The 27,097-nt window shown below is 40.0% G+C and overlaps 1 protein-coding gene across 1 annotated transcript in view; it reads right to left on the reverse strand.

Moving 5' to 3' along the window:
- Positions 1 to 27,097, reverse strand: part of AFG2A (AFG2 AAA ATPase homolog A) — a gene marked incomplete at its 5' end in the record, with an annotated part of 180,949 nt that overhangs the window by 124,735 nt on the left and 29,117 nt on the right. Inside the window, 4 exon segments of the mRNA XM_079534101.1 lie at positions 4,578 to 4,704; positions 16,376 to 16,455; positions 16,830 to 16,883; positions 26,850 to 27,059. Coding sequence (XP_079390227.1) covers positions 4,578 to 4,704; positions 16,376 to 16,455; positions 16,830 to 16,883; positions 26,850 to 27,059 — 471 coding nt within the window.

The raw sequence follows: 27,097 nt of genomic DNA on the forward strand, positions 1-27,097 counted from the left end.
TTCACTTGTCAAACCTCTGTTTGACTTCTCTGACCAAGAGAACTCCTCCAAAGCCCAAATGAACCACAGGGGAGGAAAGTTTTATTCTATTTCCCCATAGTTGGCAGTTGCTAGGATGAATATTGGCTGCAGTTTTATTTTGTTCCTATAAGCAGTCTAGAAAACTCAATATCCACATGGTTCTTAAATGAAATAAGCTGAACTCCAGCGGTTAAGACACTGAAGTCAACTGATCTTCTCTGCAGAACGGTGCGGACTGAAGACTTCAGGGTGAAGGAAGAGAGGGTAGAAGAGAGAAGGTAAGGAGGCAGGCTGGAGAGTATGACGCTTTTAAAGCAATATAACTGTTCTAAAGGAGGCAGCAAAAATCCTCTGCACTGGCACAATCCACAGAGCACACGTTCTTATACTAGCACGCAAGATACTTCAAGATTAGAAGCCAAACTGTACTAAAAAAGTATTTTTTAAAAATTCAGTATTCAGTATCAGTAGAGCTTCTGGTTTGAGCTACACTTGAAGTCCATAAACACCGATGCAATCCAGACCATCATCAATTTAGAGACAGTGAGTAACGCTGACAGCACAGCCTCTCATTAATCTTCATTTGTCCTATCACATCCTGTCATTCTTATGCAAATAGCATATTTGACGATGCATCTTTTCTGCACCCCATGATAAGGACAAGTGAAGCTGTCAGGAGCAGCAGGATGTCATTGTATATCACAAGCCATCCCTTCACTTATCACCTTGTGTTTTACACCATCGCCGATGTGTTTGACAATCAAATTTGACCCAGCAGGAGGTAAAACTATCAGATACCACAGCAACAGGCATCTTGCTTCCTGTGCTGAAACATTCACCAAGGTCCCTGGGGATCTGACAGTTTCTTTTCCTTAACTGTACCCTGGCTATTGGAGGTGAAATGCAGAGGAAAAAGGTATCAGCATGGGCAGGAAACAACAAAAATTCACCTTCCTCACCGAAGAACTAAGGTCAGCATTAGAAGTTTAGGAAAATACAGGTTTCACTGCAAGAGAGAAGGACACGCAGTCCTGTTGAGCTGATCTAGGTTTTCTCCTGTGGAGATCTGTTGGACTACAGTGAAAAGCTCGTCCATGCATATATGAAAAGATCACTTAATGTCAAGCAAATCAAAATATACACAGTGCTCAAAATAAATTATGTTCGGTTTGTAGCGATGAGTGAGATTTCTTGTTAGGCCAACTGATACGTGGGAAAATACCAGCAAGCTTTGAATTGCAAGCAGCTCCATGAAATTACTGTAAAATATTTCAGGCATGAAAAAAATCACTCTTGAGTGGAGAAGTCATCAAAAGTTAGAAGTATTTTTCCTACTATTGCTCATCAATTCTACCTCTACAGTAAATAGAAAACCAAGATTAAAGGGTAGTTTTACTATTCTTACTGACTCACGATGTTTTGTTTCTGTATCACTTTCCAAGTATGTTCAGAACATCTTGTTCCAGAGTACATCTTGTTCCAGAGTACTTCTAACTGAAATCACTCTTTCTCCATCATATGTAGGGTGAAATCAGTACATGCTGGTTTTGTTTCGTTACTTCAATGGAAATTATCCCAAAGTACTTCCAGCATAGCATGAATGGGATGCAAAGTAGCTATGTAGCCCCAAACATGGCACGCAACATAAGTCTGGAATAATATTTCAATAAAATCATGACATCTTAGAGGAACTATATTACTAATAGACATTTATAACAAGTCAAAACAAGTTCACCCTTAAACATAACTCTATAAAAGACTGATTCAAAATCATTCACTACTCAAAACCAACAAAGTGTAGCGCTTGCAGGGATGACCGTGTCCACACTAGGCACAGGGCAACACCCTTAAATGCGATATTCCCACGTGCTGTTTTCAAAGTAAAGAACACAAGATTGCCTTGTGCCTTTATACAACATGTAAAGTTCACACATTAAGAATTACTGCATGGTCATGATACACCTACACAAACAGGACACTCATTTATCGTCATATATTACTGAAATAATATTTCCAATACACTGATTTAATAAAAGTTTACATTTTCAAAGGCATCAGTGATTACTAAGCGAACTGAAAATCCAGATGGAGAATTCTAATTAACTGAAGTTCAAAACAAACACTTTCTGGTGTCCATCTTTTTTTTTTTTTTTTTCCTCTCCAGGAAAGAAAAAGTGTATAGCCTGGTGTAGCTTACCTGGTTTGTCTAAAGCATGATGTGAGTTATACCAACTCAAACATGATTGTCCAGTCCCTTTAAATCACAGTTTAAACACTTTCTCCAGACTGGTGAAATTTTGCTCTGCTATTCTACAAGCAAACACTTTCTACAAAATAATCAGAACTTTTTTCTTTCTATCTTCGCAGAAATCATTTTAAAAATATCTAAAATATCAATCTACAGTTTCTAGTTAATAACATTCCTATAATCACACAGATCACTATTCTGAGAAGCACTGTCTCGTGGAACTTAGACCTGTTAGTCAGGATTAACTTGGGGTTAGAATACATCAGCCTAACGCTGCCATCTCAACACAAGTGTGTTGTTAGTTCTGCATTTCCTCTCTTCTTTTACCATCGGAGTTAATACTCTATAAGGATATATTTGTATTATATTCTTGCTTTCAGCCACCACAGTGTCTACAGATCTTGCCTGTGGTAGCTAGCATGGTTCCCTATACACAGAATATTCAGGTGTTGCTGGTAAACGCAAGAAAAAAAAGTTGGAGTTGAAAGTGGGGTTTCCACAACATGCTGCAAGTACTGGATCAGTGATGTTGCAGAACCTAGCTAATTTCCGTGTAAGCCCATCTCTCCTCTGACTGTGTCACCTATTCAGTGATGGGCTATCCCCCTGTCATTTCTTGGCTTCAAGGCTGCTTTTAGTTAAAATAAATGATTCCTGGAAAGGCAGATATACAAACAGATTTTTTCAGAATCAATATCTCCTCTCATCACGCCCAGAAATTCAGATGCAAGGAAGATGCCAATTTTTTATCCTCCAGATTAAAATTAAAACTTCCAGATACTAGGGCTGGATCTGCATCAGTGACAGAGATATAGTGCATATATATCTAGCAATTTCAGTTCTACGTGTTTTGTGTATTGCAGGGTGGCCCCTTTAACACACGCTAGTTTTGTCCCAAGTAAATGCCAATATTTCAGATGAAAACACAAACACAAGAAAACAGCATTCACAGGGAAGGGAAATCTAGGCAAAGGGAGAGTGACATGAGAATTGAATGCCCAGGTGTGCCAGGCACAGTGCCAGGTGACGGAGTGACCCAAACAATGAACTGACCCCAAAGGAAATTTCTGTTCAACCGATCAAAATTTTTCAAGTTCAGCTTAGTCCGACGCCAAAGATCGTTACCAAAGAAAGCTGAAATCAATCTGACTAAAATTAAAATCTCTGGAAAATCTCAGTTTTGCGTAAGTGTATTTTTCACTGATTTACCACTTCTTGCTGAATACACTTTGCGAGTTCTACTTCGCCTTAGCAGACGCATAGATAGTCCTTAAGGAAGCTGTAAGCAAGCCTTTATCAGGCTGCTATCAGCTGGGTGGCTTCCGGCAGTTCAAAAGGCAAGAAGCTGTGTTATGCAGCCAAAATACAAGGCTTTTTTTTCTTCCTCAAAACTTCACGTGTACACTAATATTGTTTTAAAAGCTTGCACCTCATACATATTTTTACCTGAATGCTCCAAGACAAACAGAAAAACACTGTTCCAGAAATATCTTTAAATGTAAGAATTTGTTAACATTGAAAATAAGAAAATATTTTTAAGAAACCCTACAAAAAGACCAGGAAAAATAAATTTCATTAGCTTGTCATCAAATTCATGAATGCTGTGAAGGTGAAAAGCTGCAGCATAAAGAAACCTCACCAACACCACAAAACCTATCTTAAAGGAAATCACTTCAGACTGGTCCGTCTACTGCACTTAGCTGTGAGAAGACACAGCAGTGGCAGACTTTCAAAGTGGATTTTGTAGAGGGCTGCTGGGTTTGTTTTGCATTTGGAGGCTTTCTGCTTTAAGTGTTACAACCATTCTGGTTTTACATACTTGTCTCTCCAGCAAGGCTGCTGCGAGACTTAAGGAGAAACCGTGCTGTCTGCAGCTGGAACCCCCACTGCTGGCAGCAGACAAACAGCACGGAGGAGATATTTAATCTTTTGAAAGGAAGTAACTAATGAAACCAGCAGTCCAGCAAACTCTTGCATAAACAAACATAACAGAAGCAAAACCCACAAAAGCAGTTTGACAGAAATGTTGCTGCACAAGTTCAATGAGCTCAATTTAAGAATAATTTCTTCTAGGAAACAGACACTGGGGGATATCACAAAACATTTTGTTTCTGTTAAAACATTTGTATAGGGAAAAAAATGCCAGGGACGTTTAAACCATTCCTTTGCCTTGCCACCATTTTCCAACTTCTACCCTCATCGTAAAATTATTAGACAACAGTTTGCAGAGTAAACAAAGAAAACAGAATTATTCCAGAATCAGGCCTTCTCAAGAGAACGGTGCATTCAACACTGCATCTATTCGTACCTTGTCTATCATGTCCGGTCTGTTTGTAGCTGCCAAAATTGTCACGTCCTTCAGCTGCTCTATCCCATCCATTTCCGTCAACAGCTGAGCCAAGACACGGTCTGCTACATTCCCAGCACCTGAAGAGCTGAATAAAAAAAATAAAATTACAGCTTTTGTTTGTCCTTCCCAGAAATTTGGAGAAAGGAAAAAATCTAGAGTTCTATTCAATTTATAGGGATACACTTTTTTTAATGTTTAATTTAATTCTGATTTTTATTTTCAATTTCAATACCTGAATGTAAAATACTTTCAATCATATGAAATTAGTAAATGCAAGTTGAAGAATTAGTCCTTCAGAAGATTGCTGGGTATTCAGAAACCAGATGAGGTTTATTACTTACTAACCTACTGCAGAGGTTGTAAAGATTTTACAGAATGTGGATATCTGGAATAAACATTTCTAAGATAACCAGATCCATCCAGATTCTTTTCTAGTCAGGCAGATTTTAATTTCCAGCATCCTGCAAGTGAATGCTTACACCATCTTGGATGAAAAATTACTTAGTTACGTATTTTACAGAGTTGGTCTACATTTGTACATCCTCTCCATCAAATGAGTACAAATTCAGTGCATACCAACTCCTTCAAAATAGCACTGTCATTCCTTTGATGCCACGAAAGAAAGACTGAGAAACAGAAAACTCCAATTTGAAAGTGCCAATATGCGAAACACCTAAAGAGGCAAGACAAAGTATTCTAAGTGTTTATTTATTTATTTATTTATTTAGGCAATTAGCCCTGGTAACACTGCAGTTTACAGAAAAAAATTGTTTAAATAGATGTAGCAAAATATATTACAAAAATAAACCAGTATATTAGTTAAACCTTCCAATATTTTAAAAAAGAATAAGTGATATACCACCTTCTTTCTAGGCATTTATAATGTATGTGTTCACATACATATACCCATGTGTATACATGGTCACACATGCTGTAAGAATGCAGAAGACACTACATAAATTAAACCAAGACCAAGCACCTGTGTTGCAATAAGTAATAAATGTCATCAGCGGTTGTGTTCTGTACACTATGACATCCTTTTAATTCTGCATGAAGAGGCTTTATTTCTGAAATATTATTAAAAAATAGGTCAGATCACGTTTTACTTTTTCAAAGATGCTGTGCCTAGGAGATACAAGGCCTGTGCACAGACCACCATTCACTCAGATATAGGGGTTGAAATGAAGCAGTGGGAGCCCTGAGAGCCTGGCTGTTGGCCACCACCACCTCCACTTGTGGGGAAGGCACCTGCTAAAATGCCATTTAAAATACAGCTTAAAGAAATAAACCTCTCTCGTTTGTGATCGCTGAAGACAGATTAGTTCTAAGCCACTGAGCGCTGAGTTTTTCCAGCAGATGCAGGCAGGATGCCCCCATCCAGCTGTGGCACTTGGCACCAGTGCGGCCATCCACCACTAAGGCAGCCTGCTGAGAGCCCTGGAGCCAACACAACATGCCACTGCCACCACTGCACAGATTTCCTCCTAATAAGCTCTGTAGCTTTCCTGTTCTGCAACCGGTTCTGTAATTTACCAGAGAAAAATAGTTAACTTATCAGACCTAGCCTGGAAAGTATCTTTGAGGAGCTATAATAAATGCTGGCTAAGAGAGTTTTTAGGTTGCTAACAAATATTAGAGAAGGGACTTGGGTCAGCTCATTGTCAGCTTTTTGGTTTGCTGCAGCCAAGCTAGGAACTCCCAAGGGGTATCAGAGCATGTCTAACACAGCCCTGAGTCACAGCCCCTAGCTTTCCAGAGGGCTGAGCGTGATAAAACACTTCAGGTGTTGCACAAGGATGGCAAATGCTTTTCGAAGAACACAGAACTGAAAGGAAATTAAAATCAACTTTGTAACATAAGCTGGTCTCAGGTGGGATTCGGGCCTCCCATCTCACACTGGTTTCACATTCACTCAACTTTGTATCCCATGGGCTGCATACAAGGAAAAGCTAAGCGAAGGGAAAAACATTAGGAGTGGGACCAAAATGTTAGTGTTATATGAGATGATCTGAACCCAGAAGGCATTGGGGGAGATGTCAGACATTTTTTTAAAGAAACAAAGAAGAAATACCTGTTTATAAAGAGAGGTGACTAGAACGGATATTACATCTTTCCCCAGTATAAACATTTCTCTTACAAGTATCAGACTAAAAGAAAAAAAAGTTCCCAAGGAAAACTCCCACTGTTAGAGGTGAACATATCCTGCAGTTTCACACAGTTAGGGCATAATCAGAAAATCACTGTTAAGCAGTCATGGATGGCATCCTGCTCCTCAAACAACAACAGAGGGGGGACCCCAGCATATTAGCAGGGGTTCTATTACTACCTGTTAGAAGTGGAATACTAAGATTTTAAAACCACATATGGAAAAAATATCAAAAATAATAGTACTATCAAATGAAGACATGTCTGGGATCTGTGACACCAGAAGTTTTCAATTTTGGTGCTTTTGCTGACAGAGCTCACTAAGTCATCATATGATGCACCATATTTAGCACAGAGTCTAGAGCAAATTAGCTTTTGGCTTCAGAGGATGCCCTATGAAATTCCCAGCAGGCATGTGCGATCTCTTTACAAGCCGCTCTGAGTTGCATTGCACGCCCCGAGAACACTAGCACTGCCTAAGCTGTTAATCTGAAGGGTGACACGCAAGTACGCTTTTTTCCATTTTCCCATGATTTCCCAGCAAGGGTTTCAAATTAACACAGGCAACTTTCATTAAAGCTGCCTGGACTTTTGACGCAAACAGCAGTCGGAGAAACAAATTATGATTAACCCTCCAGTCCCATGCAGGCGCTGCCAAAACCAACTTCCAGCCAAGCGACTGCCTTTGCCCCCCTTAACCTGACCTCTGTGGGTTGATGTCATCATTGCAACTGCATGAAAATCACTCTCCGAAGGCACGTAGTGGTACAAACTAATTTCCTGTCAACACGCCGCCTGCAAATCCCAGCGGTCGGAATTAGGAACCTTACATAATCCATGCAGGGCCATGTGTGCACGGATGCGTGCACACAAGAGCTGTGCCCCCACCAGAAATACCTTGAACTTCAAAATAAAAATGTGTGAGGAAAGAGCAGCCTGGCTGCTACACGTGGGCCTCAGAATTCTGAGTAATCTCTAATGGTGTCGTAATTAAATACATCAGTCTGTAAGCTACGTGCTATTTTAATCTTTTTGCCAATTCCTAAATCCTCGAAGTAGTTATAAAGGGAGAAAAACATATCTGCTTATACTGGTTTACCACATTAGGCAGATCCAGATACCCTCCCCCACATGAAGTTTCAGCTGGTGCTGCAGAAGCCCCAACCAGCCTTGGGCTGCATGCCTTTCCAACACCCTTCCCTCGACCAACAACAGAGAGGCTTCTCGAATTGCCAAGCCCACCAGGTAAAACTATCTATGGGGAATAAAAACCTGCTCACAGTATTTTTTTTGTGCTAAAGGCACTTCCAGTGTGCATTCTGGCAGAAGAAAACACATTCTACAGTGTACCAGTGCCTTACCATTAACCTGAATTAATTTTTATCATCTGCTGCATCTGAGAGACTGCTGCCCAGCCCCAAACTGAATTATGCAGGTGAGGGCCACCCATAACTCCCCTTCTTTTTCTCATCTCCTCAGGATTCATCCAGTGCCCATTCTCACCACCTGGAATTAGAGGCCAACGAGAACCATCCTTTCCACATGAATGCTTGAAGCTGCTCTCTCACACTTTTTCCCATAAATATAAGACTAACTGCAACTTGATTCTACCATTGCACCAAGAAGTACATAAAATTTATCAGCATATATTTATCATATAACTCTTCACACCAAGGAGACTTTTCAGACACAATCAGATGTAAGTAATCAGCAGACTTAAATAGAATCATTAAGGTTGGAAAAGACTTCTATGATCATCTAGTCCTGCCTTCTGCCTACCACCAATATTGCCCACTAAGCCATGTCCCTCAGCATCACATCTTCACATTTCTTGATAACCTCCAGGGAGGGTGACTCCACCACCTCCCTGAACAGCCTGTGCCACTGCATCACCACTCTTTCAGAGAAGAAATTTCTCCCAACCTGAACCTCCTCTGGTGCAACTTAAGGCCAATCCCTCTCATCCTATCGTTGTTACCTGGGATCAGAGACTGACTCACACTTTGTTACAACCTGCTTTCATGCAGTTGTGGAGAGCCATCAGGTCTCCCCTGAGCCTCCTCTTCTCCAGACTAAACAATCCCAGTTCCCTCAGCTGCTTCTCATAAGACCTATGCTCCAGACCCTTCACAGCTTCACTGCCCTTCTCTGGACGTGTGCCAGGTCCTGATACCTTTCTTGCTATAGCTAGTTTGTTGACAGCAACAGCTTACTTGTTTTCTATGTTCTCACTTGTTTAGCTCTCCTTCCCTATCCACCCCCCATCTAGCAGGTTTGTTTCATATTTCAAAATTGAAGTCCAAGAAAGCAGTACTTATGATTTTACCTCATGATCAAATCTAGTAAGCAACCTCACTGCAAACTGATGCAAATATACATTTGCACAGGCTGAAAACTGAGAACACTCCCATAGCCAAGGCAATGAATGTTTTTTCAGAACACCAGATGTTATTTCCATTGGAAAAACCTATTTAAATCCTGATCTTCAATTAAATCCCGTCAAGGAAAACCAGTAACTCTCCTTCTGCCACGGCCTTCAGTGGCAATGAAACCATCAGACCTTAATTTGATTACGTTGATAAATGATAGACTTGAAAATGCAGGAACTATGCACACACCAACACTGAGAGCACTCTTAAACTCACAGGCAGGCCTGCAAAGCGGCAGGAGCAGGCCTCAGGGCAGGCACCCGGCTCACTTACTGCCCAGGGATTCATCTCTGCACAGCTGAAATCTGTAATGCAGATCTGGTGAGGAGGAGTACAGCCCGCCTTCCTCTCCAAATCAGCACATCAGGCAAGATTCACCTACAGAGATAAAAGCTGCTTTTCTTATTATTCTCTCTAACAAAAGAATTGCAATGACAGCCAAAAGTGACGGGTTTTAAAAGTACTCACTGGACATGATATCATCTCAAATAACTCCTTTCCTGGAATCTCTGGAAATAATTTCCTCTCACAACAAATGCAAAACTCATTGACACAACAGAACGGCTGGTATCCTAACAATTAGTGCTGGCTGAAGCAGACCTTGCTGTCAGGCCCTCAGCCCTGTGCAGATGCAGGGCAGAAGGCTTCAGTCACACCTTAGTGCGTGTTATTGTTGTGCTCCAGAATTACTAATTCAGTCTTCTACGTACGTGAACATGCAGCAAATAATGTATCTTGTAAAGCAAAAAGGCATAGGAAGCATACCTAGGTACAAATGGTCGTTATTGCCGAATTCACATCTGGCACAAGTACAGCACAACTCCAGTGCATATTATTAATTCAAACCATCACTGATACCACATAACTGGATGCTATTAAAAAAATCTAGGAGAAAGACACCTGCATAATATCACCTCAGTGTATTGGCTGTTCATAAAACAACAACAAAAAAACATGTCTTCAGTGCTGAGATAATAAACATTCCCAATATCAAGGAATTTTTCTGCCTGTATCAGCAGAAATATTCCAAAGGAAGAAATTCTAAATCCCTCTCTCCATCAGCACCCTACTATTAGATGTTGTTGTATTCATAAAATCATAGAATGGCCTGGGTTGAAAACGACCATAATGATCATCAAGTTTCAACTCCCCTGCTATGCGCAAGGTTGCCAAACACTAGACCAGGCTGCTCGGGGAATATTCGACATACACCTGTATCACTTTTACCCCCTATATTGTTTCACATCTTCTGTTTCCTCAAGACCAAAATTCAAATCCTATATAAAGGAAATGTCCAGAGGAAACTCGGGAAAGTCACCAAAATTCAGAGACCACGTAGAACATTTCGCTTTATGGTTATCTCCAGCCCCAAAACTTTCTTTACTCTTTTAATTATTACAAAAGCACTAAAAATTTGACGAACTCTTAGAGTTCCTTGAGTGACCATCAAGTCTAAGCAAACTTCCCTAAAATGAAAAATTGGGCTTCATGAAAACTGGAAACAGTGCTCAGCTGTCAGCAGGTGACACTGTATTAAACATAGCCCATAGGTCACTTTTTACATCCTAATTATCCTCCATATTCATGTAATCAACATCTTCCACTTGACAAAATTTCTTATTATTGCAGCTTTTCAGAAGTCAGTGAAGCAGGCCCAGAAAAAGGCAACACAAATGAAGGAGAAAAGGAGCCAGTCTGAGATGGGCTCAGAACCACCAGGATCTCTTCCAGGGGGCTTTTTCCCCCTGCATTCTTCTGAACCCTCATGTATTGGACAGTGATCCATCACCCGTTTCCATCTGCTGACAACCAACTCCAGACATGTGTCTGTGAAGGACAGATGTTGGGCCACACATTCATCTGACACCAGCACTACCCAGCTGAAACAAGAAGATGCTAACATCTACAGTTCTCCTATTCCTTCAACACTGATGTCACCTTAAAAATAGCCACACACCTGATGCACAGTGTATTTCCCATTTCCTTTCATTCTGTTTCCCTCAGCATTTCTCTTATGTGCATTCCTGGAAGTTAATCAAGTCGAAAACTGTAATCAATCATGTCAACCAGGGAAGTTAGAACAGTTTAAATTGGAAGCATTACAGACATAGAAGCAAGTAACTAGACTGGAATTCATTTCATTATAACGATATTTAAATACGAGAGGCTTACACTGATCTGGAATAAGTTTCAATTATATGTTTTGATGACAACTAGTTCTCCTTTTATTTCTTTTTTTTTTTTTAATACCATTTTTAATTTATCTTTAAAAAAAAAAGAAGTATTAAATGATTACAGTCTTAATCCTGCTGGCAGTTGCAGCCTGCTTGGGCCCATTTAGCATGGGTAAGCTGATCTTTTCCTATAATCAACATCATACCAGAAAGCAAAGTGGCCATCACTTGTGCCTGCTTCTGATTCCTCTAAACCAAGCATGTTTCATCCAGGCCTCAGGCAGGAATCCAGACAACAGCTCAGATGCATGTCTTTGGCTGAAGCACCTTGCTGCAGAATCAGCCTTGCTACAGCACTCTTCTGCACTACGGAACAGGCTTACCTACTTCACGGACTTCATAGGTTTCTCTAAATCCTGTAAATTTATCCATGCATTTGAATGACGGCAAAAAAACAGTTTACAAATTCAGTCCTGCTTCCACTGATGCCAGTGAAAGGCTTACTGACTCAAAATGGGCACAAAGCTTAAAGTGTAAAATTATGGTAAAGACTGGCAAAATTAAACTTTGTTGTTGTTTTCATGAAGGAAGAAACACAGATTTAAAACACGTTGCGATAAAGGATTTTTGCTGGACAGGAAGGAGTTTTGGTTCTTTTTCGCTTTTCAAAAATAAAGAGATTGCAAAAATTTCTCATACGTATACAGCATATGGGCAACGTTATTTGTTAAAATTGCTATTTCAAAGCAAATTACAAGTTTTACTGTGTGATTCAGTTGTTTCAAAACTTTTGCTTCTCCACCATTCCTTTTAGGCCTAAAATAGACAGCTGGTATCAGCCACGTGGCTTTTTCACCCCCACACAATATTTTCATTTGAATGGCAAAGACCTTGAAGATCCCAGACCACAACCACAGACATTTTGAATGCCTCAGTTCTCCATCAAATCCAAACTCAGCTGATGTTCTCTGATTCAGGGACAACGAGTGTCAACGTAAGTCAAAATAGCCAAGTTGCTTAGCTTAGTCATCTACTAGCATCAACTCAAGTATGGCACAGGAAAATTGTTTCTTCACATAATTTGGCCTTACATAATACACAACAGTAGAGTGACAATACCTACAGCTCTTCTGCTGGTGACTTACCATGTGCACTGTAGTTTTCTATCCTACCTAACGCTGCTTTGCTTTGTCCCAGCTCATAGATTTCACCTCTCCCATGACAGAGGCTGCCAATGACACCAGGAATTTGCATAGATATAAGCATATGACTGTATCTTTGAGTGTACAGTGTAAACATGTGCTGTAATACCCCAAAAAGACAGACAGCTTAATTTAAAAAGACTGATCATTATCCCTGTTAAAAGCACAGGTGTACAGAAGAGAAGCCACGATTCTTCATAGCTTCATGTGCCCTGGAAGTCCAGGCTGCAGTGAAAACAGCACAACTTCCAGACATTTTGAGTCAATTATTTTGTGGCTTCAGAATGTAGTTATCGGGGGCCCAACACTCAGGATAGCATAGCTCCCCAGAAGAGCATCATCAACCTGTAGGGGATTTGTACCAAAGCCTCCTCACTTCATCACTTCTACTTTTGCTCCAAAATACTACTGTTCATCTACTGACTTGTACTGGCACTCACTAATGCAAGGTACTTATCTTTGTTCCTCCATTTCTTTTTTTTTTTTCCCCTGCTTTGAAAATGGTATTTAACAGTCTTTCCCATCAGCCTACATTTCCTATCTTACATTACAAAGATCTGCAGTTAAAGGGGAAAATGCTTTGCTTCTGGAAAACAAGAAAAGGAACAAATATGTCCATTGCCCAAAAATCCTAAAAATCCTACTTATATAAACAATGTCCCATTTCCAAAGCACATAGATTTCTTAAGTTCAGCAAACAGACTGTCTGTGCTGCATTTACACAGAGCCATGTTCATTCATCACTTTCAAGTCTAATTACCAAGCCATTTCCCTCTTGGCAACCTCTAATGGCCAGAAGAATTAGGTTTTACATAGTCAGGATACCAAGGAATAACAAATACCCATAATTCTTCGCAGCTGTGCAATTTGTTAAAGAGACTTGAGCTCTGAGCAGGGAAGGGATTACTGAGAGGCAAACATTCCTCTCCATGTGCTGCCGTATCTGGACCAGTCCTGCGGGGCTCCCTTTAGCACAGTCTCTCCTATACAGTGTTCTAACATCAACTTGCAAAAGCAAAGAAAAAAAAAATATCATCAATCTATCATTAATTACTGCTATAGGACAACAGAGAAGATTTTGTGCATCACACAGCTCATTTGAAATATGCCAAGTCGTAGGTTGCATGAGCTTCTTCCACAGTACCAACCCACAATAAAGGAGAATTCACTATCAAAAGTCTTCCTGGTTTTCAGAGGTTTCTCCTGTCTTAATGTGATCATCTATCCTACTCTAGACTCACTGTGTACCTCTGATTTCCCCTCCATCTTTTCACTTCTAGATTTATCATTTATTCTTTAGAATCAGTTTTAGTACATTCTTCCCTTTTTCCTTGTCAGTCCTATTCTTACCTTATTTTTGTTTAGTTTTTGTTTCTCTCTAAGCTTCCTTGAATGCCTCAACATAAATCAGAGCGAAAAGTCTTCCAAGAGGGCTTAGATACACCAGAAAGGGCATTACAATTACAGAATTTTGGCTTGGGACTAGTAAAATAAATAAAACACTGTGGCAGACCTGAATTCAGCTACAACGTTTGCCATGGCTTGTGTGGTGTCAGACGGTCCACGGAGTGGTGCAAACAGGAAGATTCTCTAGTTCTGTTGATCTACCTGCTATAACTGGCTACAGTCAATTACCAAGTCTATTAATCTGTATGTGCTTGCTGATGAGAAGGGATTGTTTAGCGACCTCTACAGAGAGTTGGGAGCTAAACATTAATGTATTTCAAACCCACACGTTTTAGTCAAATTTAAACAAGTACTAATGGGTTAATAAATATTTGGCAGTGCTCTGCAGAGCATTAAGCAATTAATGTTACTTCACATCTGTATATTAGATCTGAACTACAAAACTGCTCCCGCAACTTCCAGAAAAGCACGAACTGTTATCTCTTGACACATCATGTGAGGACCAGGAACGGGTACCTGCCCAGCAAGTTTTGAGATGCACAAACCCCACAGCCCACGAAATCCTAAGATTTAAGCCAAGAAGAAAATCTTTTCCAAAGTCGTACCACAGAGAGTTTTTCACTGGCAAGACAGAGAAAACCAATTCAACCAACAGAGGGAATAGGGAGACAATATAAACAGGTGTTTCCTTGAAAACTTCACTATGGCTAGTTAACAGTACAGGAAATGGATCTCCAGAGGCCACAAATCGTTAGCATCTCTAATGCATTTGCAAATTCCTACTGTGCGAAGTCAGCCTGTAAAAAAAGGTCATTTCTAATAAGTGCCTTGTCTGGTTTCCTACACCATTTAATTTCAGATGAATTTTATGAGAACTCTGCTACATATTTTACCTCCCATCTGGTTCAGATTTGACAATGAAATATTTGTGTGTCCCACCCTGTTCTTTTTAAAGCTCCAAAACCAGATGTCTCCAGCACAACATGACTGCAGCAGGTCATACCACATTCTTCAGCAAGCTGTGCCAGGCCTACTACCCCCCACAGACAGTTCCAGGTAAGGTAAAATTAGGTTATTTATCCCCTAAAAGAATAAAACAAATAAACAAACTCAATGCCTTCAGGGCATGGGGTGAAAAGGCTGATTAAAATGTACTGCGTCTTATTCTTCCAAACAGTTTTATCTTGATGAAGCAGTGTTTCTGAAAGCTAAACACATTAACATTTCAGCAAGGGGAAATTTTTTTCTTCCTATTGGCTTGATTCCAGCACACATTTCTGCAGCTTCTCTATTGCGATAAGCAGGCAGGTGTTTCAGTGCACGCCACAGGTTGGCAGGCATTTCTAGGAAGTTCACAGATTTCACAGTTGCATACGCTGTATTATGAGAAGGATGCTGTGAAGACATATCAGCTTTTACAGTTGCATTTGTTCATATGTTCATTTGTTACCAGTTTCACAGGGCAGCTCCGTGCTACTCTGGATGTCATCTCCTGTTATGTGAACAGTTTCAGTTGCTGAAATATCAAAAGGACTGATGTACTTTACCCTCTTCTGCAGATACTAACAGCCCCCTTACAATACAGAGGGATCTGAATGGATGTTGAGGTAGCTTCTTTTCCGAAAACAGAATGGAAATCTGACATGCCTTTGAACTAGAGAAATACTTCCTACATGCCTACATTTTATAATTCTTCAGGCAAATCTAACAAAACAGGAAAACAACAAAAAGTCATTTACTCATTTACTAGAAGCATTTTATGGAAAGATACTCCCAAGAACAACTCCTCCCATAGCCAGCCAAATCTTAAATGCCACTGTAGCAAACAAAACCAACTATAATCCTCCTTCAGACAAAAGTTAAACACCTCCCATAATCAACAGCAGGAAGGGTATTTTAGTAAGATTGTTAGCTGTTTGCACAAGAATCCCTTTTTAAGGTCAAAATTCCCAGAACTATTTCATGAAGTTTTTCCATTGGCAAAAAGCTTAAATGCAAGTTTAAATTTTAGCATATGGGTAATCTCTGTAGAAATTCCAAAGTTATATAACATAAAATCATCTCCCTTCCTTGATGGAGACATTATATTAGGACAGTGCAACAACCTTGGGAAAAGAAAGGAGTTGGTTACTGAAAATAACTGCAGGTTGAAACCACAGTAAAGAGCCCAAGAGAATGAGAACCAGCAGAATTCTTCTTGCTTGTGACATGAGAAAGAAGGAACTTCACCAACTTACCTGTTTGTACCAACTTAAATATGCTTGATATCGCTACTCTTTTGCATGTGGAAATATATTTAATAAAATAATTCTAGAAAAATAATACACTTCTGATTGCATGACATAAAAGTAATTTATCAGAAAATAACATCTGTGATTTTTATAACAGAATTTACTTACTTTCCCCTTTCAACTGCCAAGGCATCTATTTCATCAAAGAAAAGAATCGAAGGAGACACCATTCTGGCTTTCCTAAAGATCTGAAAAAACAACAATGGTGCACTCAGTTTTAAGGGACTGACATTTCTTACATAATGCTATCACCACTGTATACCTCAAAAGCTACAGAGCATCGCAGAAGAGCCATAAGACACATAGAAGAACCCATTTTTTTAAAAAACACACCTTTCAGTGGGTATTCATGATTCTATGTGATATAGGCTTATAGTGAAAGTTGCTACTGGAGACTAAATTGGACGTGCATCATGAGGTTGCAAGAGGACGTAAAACACACAGATCCCTTCTGCTTTGTTTTGTTTTTAAACTTAAACCAAAAGGAGATTTTTTGGAAAATCTAAAGGTAACCTTATAAGCACAGAAGGATTTGAATGCCAAGACAGCTTGTGCTTCTCACCTCTCTCACTGCTCGTTCCGACTCACCAACATATTTATTCATCAGTTCAGGTCCCTACAAAATAAAAAAAAATAAACGTTTTAAAAATATGTTAACATCTCCAATATTGGACTGTCACAAGCTGCCAGTGCTGTGATACTGGTGGCCCTACAAGGAATTTTGATATTTTGCCACTTACAAAGGTCTTGTTTGTGCATTTTCAGACTTACCTTCTACCCATACCAAGTACTCTTCCTTTTGTTATAGCAAGTAACTACTTGTAGGTTAGTCCTCTTACTGTAACGCTTACCTACTACTCTTATGTGAAACAACATTAACCAAAAAACTAAACATATCAGTTCTCAGAAGTTTATGGATCAATAACAGCAACAAGGTGCCTGCAAGTCAATCGAAAAAGATGAACTGCAGGAAAGCATTTACACATACACCCAACATGCTTCCTATCTAGCCAAACACCAAAACAACAACCTAAACCCATATCAAGCAGAACTTTTTGAATCTGACAGCTTGCAGGTCCAGAAAGAAGCAGCTGCCACAGCAGCACACCTGAAACCTATCTATCTACCAGGGCTCTATCCCTAGTGAGAAAGCTGTTCAGTGTCTTCACTGATTTGCATTCCTTCTCCTCTCTGCTGAGACTGCTAAGCACGATTATTAGTGCCAGCTGCTGCCGTGCCTGTCTATACTCACAGTCCTGTCCACCAGGAACAGAACGGAGACTACAGGGTCAACGTTCAAGTCTTGAGCCAGTACTGACAATTACAAAAAGCAAAACAATGGAGAATTCTCAGAGCATTTTCTGTTTTGCTGTATCCTGTAGGATAGGCTGCTAAAATAATGCTTCTTAATGGGACTAAGATTCTCATGGGATTGGTAATGACTCACTGACTTCAGCCTGGTTTGCATCAACACTGACCTACAGCCATGACCAGCGTGATTATCCACTGCCCTGAACAAAATGAGCCAGTGGCTTCAGGCTGTTTTCCAGGGAACAGGTGCCCTCATAATTTCACCAGCAGCAATGACATCCTTCTTCACAGCTGGAAAGCTGCACAGTCTTCCTGTGCTTCAGTGCAGTGAGTCCCTTCAGGCAAGGCTCTGCTCTGAGCAGTAAGGCAGTTTTAAACAAGTTATGCTAGAATTAAAATGGGTGGCATATGCATGCTTACACACTGACAGTGACAGAGCTTCTGGTGCAAACCCTACTTCAGTGGGGCTGTCTGGACTTTGTACACAGACCAGCAGAAAAAAAAGATTAATTTCTCCAAAAACACAGCACAAACTGTTTTTATGCAGTCTCCCCATCTCCTCAGCTATTTGCAGCACTTCAGTAAAACTTAGGATAAAATCAGTGCACTGACAGTGGCACCACTGGAAAGTACTTTTGCAAATGTCTGTGAATAATGTATACTCTAATAAGAAAAGCACAGTTATCTAGCATCAGCAAAGCATACTGGCTACGTCATAGTTTTCTGTTTTCTTTTATTTTTTAGTGTTGTCTATTAATCCATAGGACCAGGTAGCAGCAGCCAGCCATAGTGTACCATGTGGATAAAGTCAAACTGTTTAAGGGCTGAAGAAGAATACTGCTCATCTTGCCAGAAAAAAACTAGAACAATACAGCTCACACTGTGTCCATCCTTCAGCCTTCCCCCCTAAAACAACTGCTGCAGCAGCTAATGTTGAAGTGTCACCTGCAGGCTTTCTACATTCGGAATTTGAATCTGTCAGATACCTGCAGAGAAACAGAACCATTCAGACACATAAGTGAGGAAAGAAGACTGAAAAAATAAGGTGAGAGAAATATGAGGCTATTTCCACTGTGGACCCCAAAGACAAGGACGTGCAGCTAGTTATGCAGAAGTGGATCATAGCTCACACAGACAGCATCCAGCTGCCCTGGGCCTTTGCCATTCATCATGTTCATTGCAGATGAGGAATCTGATAGTGCAGGCCTAACAAATCCTTAAGTAACAGGAGAGCAGCTTTCGCCTTCTGTCTAGCTTTCTTTCAAACCCAGCTGATGCACTGAGAACCCTCTGCCCAGAAGTACAGATTTCTATTACTTGCTTTTCCTTGAAATGTTTCTCTCGCGCCCTTATTCTTAAAAGCAATCTTGATCTCTATCAATATTCTCACGGAAGACAATATCATCCACATCAGTGCCAATGGTACGACAAACAACATCAAGCAGTCTGACATTTCTTTTGTCTGAGCAAAAACTTAAAACTACTCCCTTTGAGCTTTAATATAAAATATAATTTCAGATGCTTGGAGTTTTATTTTTAATTAAGCATTAAAGTATATGATCAAGGTAACATCAAAGCAATAAATGCTGTTTAAAATGTTTCCAAAGAGAATTATTTGAATGCATGGTTTTGCTGTAAGCTTTGGCTTGAAACTTTTCTCCATTTCTCTCTTTATTAAGCAGCAACTCAAGGTGAATGACCACTGTGTATTAATGACCTGTGCCTCCTCAAGGAGAATTTCATGAAAGTTGATTTGAAGAAGGAGGTCTCCAGAGTTCACCACTCTCATCAACAATACCAAAACTGCCATTCAGAACCACACAGTTTATTAGAAGCAGCTTGGAACTGTTATTATACATGGTAATAAAAGGAAAAGACTCCAAATTAAGAGAAAGAGAAAGAAGAATTGGTGTACGGTTCATCTAATGCAAACACTTAAAACCACAACACAAAACTAGAAACGTTCAAAGAAGCTAGATGTAGAAGTTGGACGCAGAAATCAAATTGGGCTAGCTTCAGTCCAACCTGAGCTGAACTTCTGCCTTGCCATTTGTGCTGTCCTCTAGCAGGGACTGAGAGCCATTCTTCCAAAGGATCTGACCGTATGCCAAGCAGCCGAGCAGCCATCAAGTCACTGGCTGCCAGCTGAGCACTGATTCAAATTTTCTGAAGGCTCAACTTCTCTTTTTAGAGAAGCTTCCTTAGCAGTTGGAAACCAGACAAGAAATACCAGGAATATATTTTTTAATTATTTGTCAATGTTTTTCTAATGCTTCAAAAATCAGATGACGTGACCTTCATTAGTCAGCAAATTGACAGTTGGTGAAACATCATATTTGGCCTGGAGATGGTCACACTAATTCCATTAAAAGTTGCTGATATACTGATGGAGAGGCTTAGGATCAAGAGGCACAGTTTAATGATGCGTAGCTCTGTTCTCTTCTGCAACACAAAATCCTCCATAAGAAAGAACATGAAGAAATAAAACCTGTTCCTTCTGGTAATTTGCACAGTGCCTCCAAAACCAGAAAAACATTTGGAGAAGGAAGTTGGCAGAAGTCACTGTAGCATAGCTGTGCATACAATCATACAATTTGTGAGCTACGATCCAGAGCAATAGGACAAAATTTGCCAATTCAGGCACACTGCATACTGCTGGGTTTTTATTTATTCAACCTCAACGCAGAGAGTTTCCATACATGCATGGTTGAAAGGCGATCCCATCCTGATTTATAAGATGCATGACCCTTCTGTCATGAAACCTCCCATTTGTTTATGTCTGGATTGGGTGTGGATTTTTCTCTTATGTTGGTAATGGTCTTGTTTTGTTGTTGTTTTTTTTTCCAGTAACAAGAAAATGCATTTTAAATACGATCAGAATAAACTTGAAAGATTAACTGCACAAAAGATAAAACCTCTGTGTACAGGCTACAACACAAGATAAGCTTATGTGCACTTTGTTATGACAGAAGTTCACAATGTTTTAAACAGCAAGAACAACATCTGGTATCCCTGAAGGTAAATAGTATGGGTAATTTTTCTAACCAGTGCTTGAATTTATCTGGGGACTTCTTTTTTTACCACCTGAAAATACTATGGCAATGACTTTCAACTGATAAGAAATCCTCACTTTTTCTCTCTTTATATATAAAGTACATTTTATATATATATATATATAACTGTTTTGACAATCAACTAAGTTATGTACTTATGCTTGTTGAGCCAGACAGACATGGCTCCAGATTTCTTCAGCAACATAGGTTTGTTTTCTCCTCTCTTACAATATTTCCACCATAACAACACATGAAGGTTTGGGGCTCTAACACACATTAAAACGTGTTAACTATGGAGTGCAATTTTATTTTTTAAAAAAATCCTAAGAATTAGAGAATTTCTATCACCTCCTACACATTATTACTCCATAATATTTAATGCAGTCTCTTCTCTGTCATGTCCAAAGTAGAAACAGTTCAACAGACATGAAAACATCAGTCACATATTTCATTTCAAATGAAGTGTCTAGAAACTGTGAAGCACAAAAGAAACAAAAAGAAAACTTCATGTCAATTCTTAGCAGTTCTCAGTCACTCAGACCAAGCTCACTTGCCTGCATTCAGACACTGGCACCTGAGTTAGGCATTTACAGTAACTGATCTGGAGAGGCAGACATCAACCTGCAGATGTGATCCACCTAGCTCTGATGTGCTGACTTCTCACCAGGCTGCTGGAGCAACATGAACAGCCAGCTCTGAGGGGCATGGCTTGATCCCAGCCACCACCAGTACAGCTTTCATGGAGTCAGATTCAATATTCTGGCTGGTTTTGTTTCCAGCTCCCCAGCTTCATGATGATGTAAGTGAGCAACCTGCTATCACAACACTAACTGACTGATTTGGAAGGAACTCAGAAATCAGTTACTTTGCATGTTAAGCAGCACCACAGAAAAACATTTGCTTATAAAAAACAGAGTTTATTTGCTTGATAAGAATAAAGCCTGCTTCTTCTCTTCAGTGCTGTTCGATGACTTAACCTGCACCACTCTGATTCTAAGCAGCCCACAAGCCCCAGGCTCAGCACGCTTGCCATGTGAAACACTTCCTCTTCCCCTGCCCAGCATACCAAAGGACAGTAGAAAAAACTTGTTGGCAAGATTTACGGTGCAGTGTCTTAAAAATTGCAAATTAGACAGGTTTCTGTAGGCTCCAGAATATCTCAGGGAGCAGGCTGGCAACAGACTGTGAACTGCAGCCCTTGCAATTACGGTTCTAATAGAAAAGGGGGAAAGAAACAGAGACAGAAGATAATCTCTGAATCATTTTCTGTCTGCACATTCTCTGTTGGAAAGCTTACGGTAAGAATGGATGACTGTCTTATTTTTTGTTGGGTAAAACATGCAGACAGCCCGAGGATCAGAAGTCTTCATTAATGTACCTCAAATTGCTATCCTTTGTGGAAAATGTTAAACATCAGAAAATTTTCATAATATACTTTGTTTCATTATCGGATAATTAACTGGCATGGTACTGTAAATGCGTTACTACAAATCTTTTGTAAGCTTTATCAAATGTTTTCCAGAGCTTCCCATAAAACCACAAGGCTTCTTCGTTTTTAAATGTGTTGCTCAGCTAGTCACAGCCACCCAGCTTTTTTCATCCTCTGGCTCACAGAAATCCCTGTCAGAAGGCAAACTATCTTCCCAAATTCAATGACAGTTCTTCACAAAGCACAGCACTCAGCCTTTCCAAGCCTCATTAATCTGTTTGAACTTCCCCAGCCAAGAGCTGAAGGGAAAAGCAGAGGAAACTTCAATTGGAAAATATTTTGACGTAATTGACCCAGACGACAAACTAAACTTAAGCACATGTCAAGCACAGGGAATGGTACAAAAGCATCTGCAGGGCAATACAGGAAGTTAAATCAAGCCAAGGTGAAATCAGACCTCTGAGAACACTGTATATTTTTGTAATTACTGCTAATTGAGAAAAGAGAAAAAAATGCCTTCAGCCCAAGCTCTTAAGTAACAGGAGAAAAAAAAGTATATGTTGGGAATATTTTTTCTAACCTTCTATTTGTTTTCTCCTCTAGCAGAATTGGAGCTTCTAACCAACAAAATTAATATTTTAGAGCAATGTAATACGTATATGTTGCCTGCACCATTGATTTGCCTAGAATTAATTACTTACCATCACAGGTTTTTTGGTTGTTGTTTTTGGTTTTAAATATTGTTTCCATCTTTTGAGAGATTTACAACGATCATTGTGTCTCACTCAGAAAGCTGAATTCTAAGGGGTTCAACTTTTAGGAATCTAAGTTTTCTGAAAGGCTAGGCTGTTGGGTTTTTTTGGTTTGGGTTGTTTTTTTTTTGTTTGTTTTTTGTTTTTTTTCAGTATCACTACGTGAGTTTTCACTTTAATTTTGATTTTAAAGAAAAAATATATTAAGAAGCACTGAGCAGCAAGAGGAAAAATGATGCTTCTAAAACCATTACAAGCACATAGAAGTTCTTGGTATTGATTTAGAAAACTCAAGTAATCTGCACGTTGCACAGAAGCAGCATTCAGACCCTTGATGATACAACACAGAGCAAAGCCTTCTGAATTCAGCAGGGAGTCTCTCTCTGATTTTAGCCAGCTGAGTAGTGCATGATGCCATCAACAATATGCAGCCTCTCTGGGTACACTGCATCCTGGGCTCATGGACGATTCAAGAGGCAAAAGGATTTCCCAATCCCTGTGGCCCTTTTGGAACCACCAGGTGCTGCAGGTGGAGCCTATCGGCTTTACAATATCAGAGGAAACGTCAGTGTTCATTTTGTAATAGGCAAAAACCAAAAAGCACAACTGTTTTCTTGGTAGCAAAGTTAATTACATAGATACCATAACAACAGAGAGATTAAAACATAGTTTCTCTACAAGGTGCTTCCCAGAAAACGAAGGGAAAGCCCACAAAGAAAAGAAATATTCACTAGATTGTTGAAAATCACATCCCCCATCCTAATAAGGTTTATAGGTGTAATATCTGCATAAAATTTTCCCATTGGTAGAAGAAATGCATAAAATACATCTCTGAGAAAAAATAGAAGCTTTGGGGACCGTGCAAGAGGAGCACGAAGAAGACACATAGAAGACTGACAGAAGTAAGAATTCAACCTGATCAGAAAGTTTTGATAAAACCAAGACTGATGTTCAATCACTAAGGAATGAAAAAATCGTCCTAATTCACTCCTTCACCCAGTCATCTACCTGCGTATATTCATGATTACAAAACACTAACAGCATTCCTGGAAGTTGAGCAGAATTCGGCTGTCTTTTGGTAAGAGGTTTTGAGGAAAAAAATGTATCAAGATGAACACTAAAACCCTGGGAAGCCTCAATGCTATAAGAGATTTAAAAGAGGGGTGATAGGAAGTAACAGAAAGAGTCATTCCCTGGGAAACAGTTGAAAACCTCCTCCGGAGTAAATTTAGCTGATATATTGTATGCAAGACAAAGAAAGACAGTCAGTGAAGGAATAAAAATAAACAGTTCCCCTTAGGAATTGTAAAAACAAACAAGCAAAGCAACCGCTTTTCTCTGGAAAAGCGAAAGGTCACCCATCTCGATGAAAATACAGCTATAAAAAGTTTTGGAAAAGTATCAAAGAACGTGTTTACAAAAGGGCACATTCATTGTAATACTAACCATTCAAACCTCACAATAGATTTCAGGAGAGAACAGGATGTAACGTCAAACATCTGTTATCACATTATTTTCTTCAGCTCCTCTGCCCAGAAATTACATCTAGACTTTGCCTAGCTTCCAGACCACGTTAGAAACAAGTCAGACGTGCACTCGAGGCCACGCCATGTGATCACGTCTAATAATGCACTGTGACAACCAGTCACTCCAAAGACACTCGGAAACATCATGTTTTAGGAGATGACATACAGCCCAGAGTAAGTACTTAACCTAACAGAGGCAGCTAGCCAAATCAGAGAGACACTGCACATACACATCTGGACAATAGCACAGAGTCCTCCTGGACCAGGAGATGCCTGCTGCATTCCAGTTGCTCACTTCTGGAGAGAGATGCACTCACCGCACCCGCATGCCTTGAATGTGGTAGGGCCATCTTCCAAAAACCACAGGCCCAACTAAGAGCCACACATAACCTATCCAGTTCCCTGTCAGGTTTCAGGCACGGGGAAGAGAGGTGGCACCCTGCCACGGCCTCATGCATCGCCAGAACAATGCCTCCTGCCCGTGGTCCGTTCCTGGGAAGGGCCCAAGAACCTTAACCCTCTGAACTATGCTGCAGGAGCACACGTATCCTACCGGCTGTACTGCAGACACTTTTCATCAAGGTCACTCATTTGGAGCAGAACCAAGAAAAACAGATCTGAAAAGTAAATTATCACAAAACTCTCTTCCATTTCAAAAATGCTGATATCAGTTACAGCAACAAAGATGTGAGACGTAACAAAGGGAAAATTGTCAGAATTAAAAGAAAAATTATTTTGCTCAAAAAAAAAATTGTATTCATCTACTCTGGATTTATTGCAGGAACCCAATCAGTGGAAATGAATTCAAGCCTGTTGTGCTTTAAGAAGTGCTACAGACAGTGATGTTTAACACATTTAGTACATGATGGATGTTGCCTTTTCTGTCCAGGAAGCAAACGTAAAGTTAGGGAAAGTGGGCTACATTCCCTTCCTGGAGACAAGCTATCCAAGGCTGGACACACTCCAGTGATGTGCCTCTTAAAACATCTGTACATTGAATATTTGACTACTTCCAGGCCAAGGGATTAAGTCGAGAGAGAATAAAAGGCATTTCCCCAAGGTAGCCCCTTCTGCTGCAGCTGTGGGGGTTACACCCTTAGAATTACACCCTGAAGAAAGGCCGCATTACTGTATCAAAAGCATTTCATGTTGGTGCACCTTAAGATGCCTCACACTCAGCCCAAGCCATTCTTTATGATGATACAGCCCCAGGAGGCATTTCAGTGATGCAGTAAGACTGATGAATGAACAGGTGACATCAGCATTCGTTTTTAATTGTTTGGGGGGGGAAGGGGGTTGTTATTTGTTTTTTGTTTTTCCAAATTGAAACTTTTATTTCCCTTCCTTTCAGGCATCAGTGCATTGAGCAAAACAATGAAAGAATGTTTTCTTAAGAAGCACAGGAAGAAAAGGTTACCTTGTTTACCAGTAACTCTGGAGTACAAAGACCAACTCTGTCTTCATGGAAGGCAGGAAAGCCAGCATTTCTTAAGGGCTGAGGTTTCTGAGACCCTTCTTGATGGTGTGACCGTGACCCAGAGGCCTATCTGCAGCACCAGGAGGCACATGCAGCAGAGGGCTGCAGGGTCAGTGCAACCACTTCTGCCTCCAGAGCTCCGCTGGCAGTGTAGCTCAAAGGTCAGGCACAGGAGGGAGCTCTGCAGGGGCTAGCAATGCCAAACATTCTGTGAGTGAAGGGATGCTCAACAGAGAAGAATATGTGATCATACTGTTGAAGAGATACTTTTAAAAAGAAAAATACTTAAACAAATGTTTTTCCTTGCACTTCATTAACATTCTTACACAGCTGCAAGACTACTCCATGTGGAATCACTCTATCTTTTTTCCTTTCTATGCATTGAAGCTCCATATTATTATTTAATAACTTCCATTCATGCATTTTCCATACAACCTGCAGTAATCAATCACACTGTTTCACAGGCAACTTCTCTGTGCTTCTTAATGCTGAGAGAACATCCCACTGATTCAAGAGCACTCCAGATATAACAAATTTTGCAAACTTTCAAAGTCATGATGAAATAGAATCACTTTCCCTGAAAACAACACTAACTGGGCATGAGAAACCTGTAACAAAATAGGGGTAGTATGACAAAGAAAGTGATTTTACTGAGGAATAAAAATGAGCATAAGAGATGAGTCAATAATATCTCTAAGCAAGCAAGTAAATATTACAGTAAGAACAGCTACCCACTGTCCAGATTTGCATTGTTGAAGAATTTCATTGTTTCCATGAAAAAACTTTTACAATAAAATAATGCTAATAATTAAGACTTTTCACTAGAATAAAAATAGCATTTAAGTGCTACTCAACCATATCTCTATGCTTTGAGAAAGAGAGAGAGAAAAAGAGGCACAAGCATCTAAGGAAGCAGCAGTCCTCTTCACAAGACAATACACATGCTAAGAAATGCAAAGAGCCACTGGATTTTACCACTGGAAATTGATAAATTGTTATCTGAGAGTAAGAAACTCTAAGAATGAATGGCCTACCTTCACTGCCAAGAAGTTGAGGCCACTTTCATGAGCCAAAGCTTTTGCTATCATTGTTTTTGAGCATCCAGGAGGTCCATAAAGCAGCACACCTTTTGGAGGCTGAATCCCCATTCGGATGAAGGAGTCAGGATGCTTGAGAGGCCATTCAACTGCCTGCTTCAATTTCAGCTTGACATCTTCTAGTCCTCCTATGTCTGACCAAGATATCTGCAAAACAGACCAATTTTATTATTATAAAAAATTAA

Source organism: Tetrao urogallus (genome assembly GCF_951394365.1).
Source record: "Tetrao urogallus genome assembly, chromosome: 4".
Taxonomy (NCBI): domain Eukaryota; kingdom Metazoa; phylum Chordata; class Aves; order Galliformes; family Phasianidae; genus Tetrao; species Tetrao urogallus.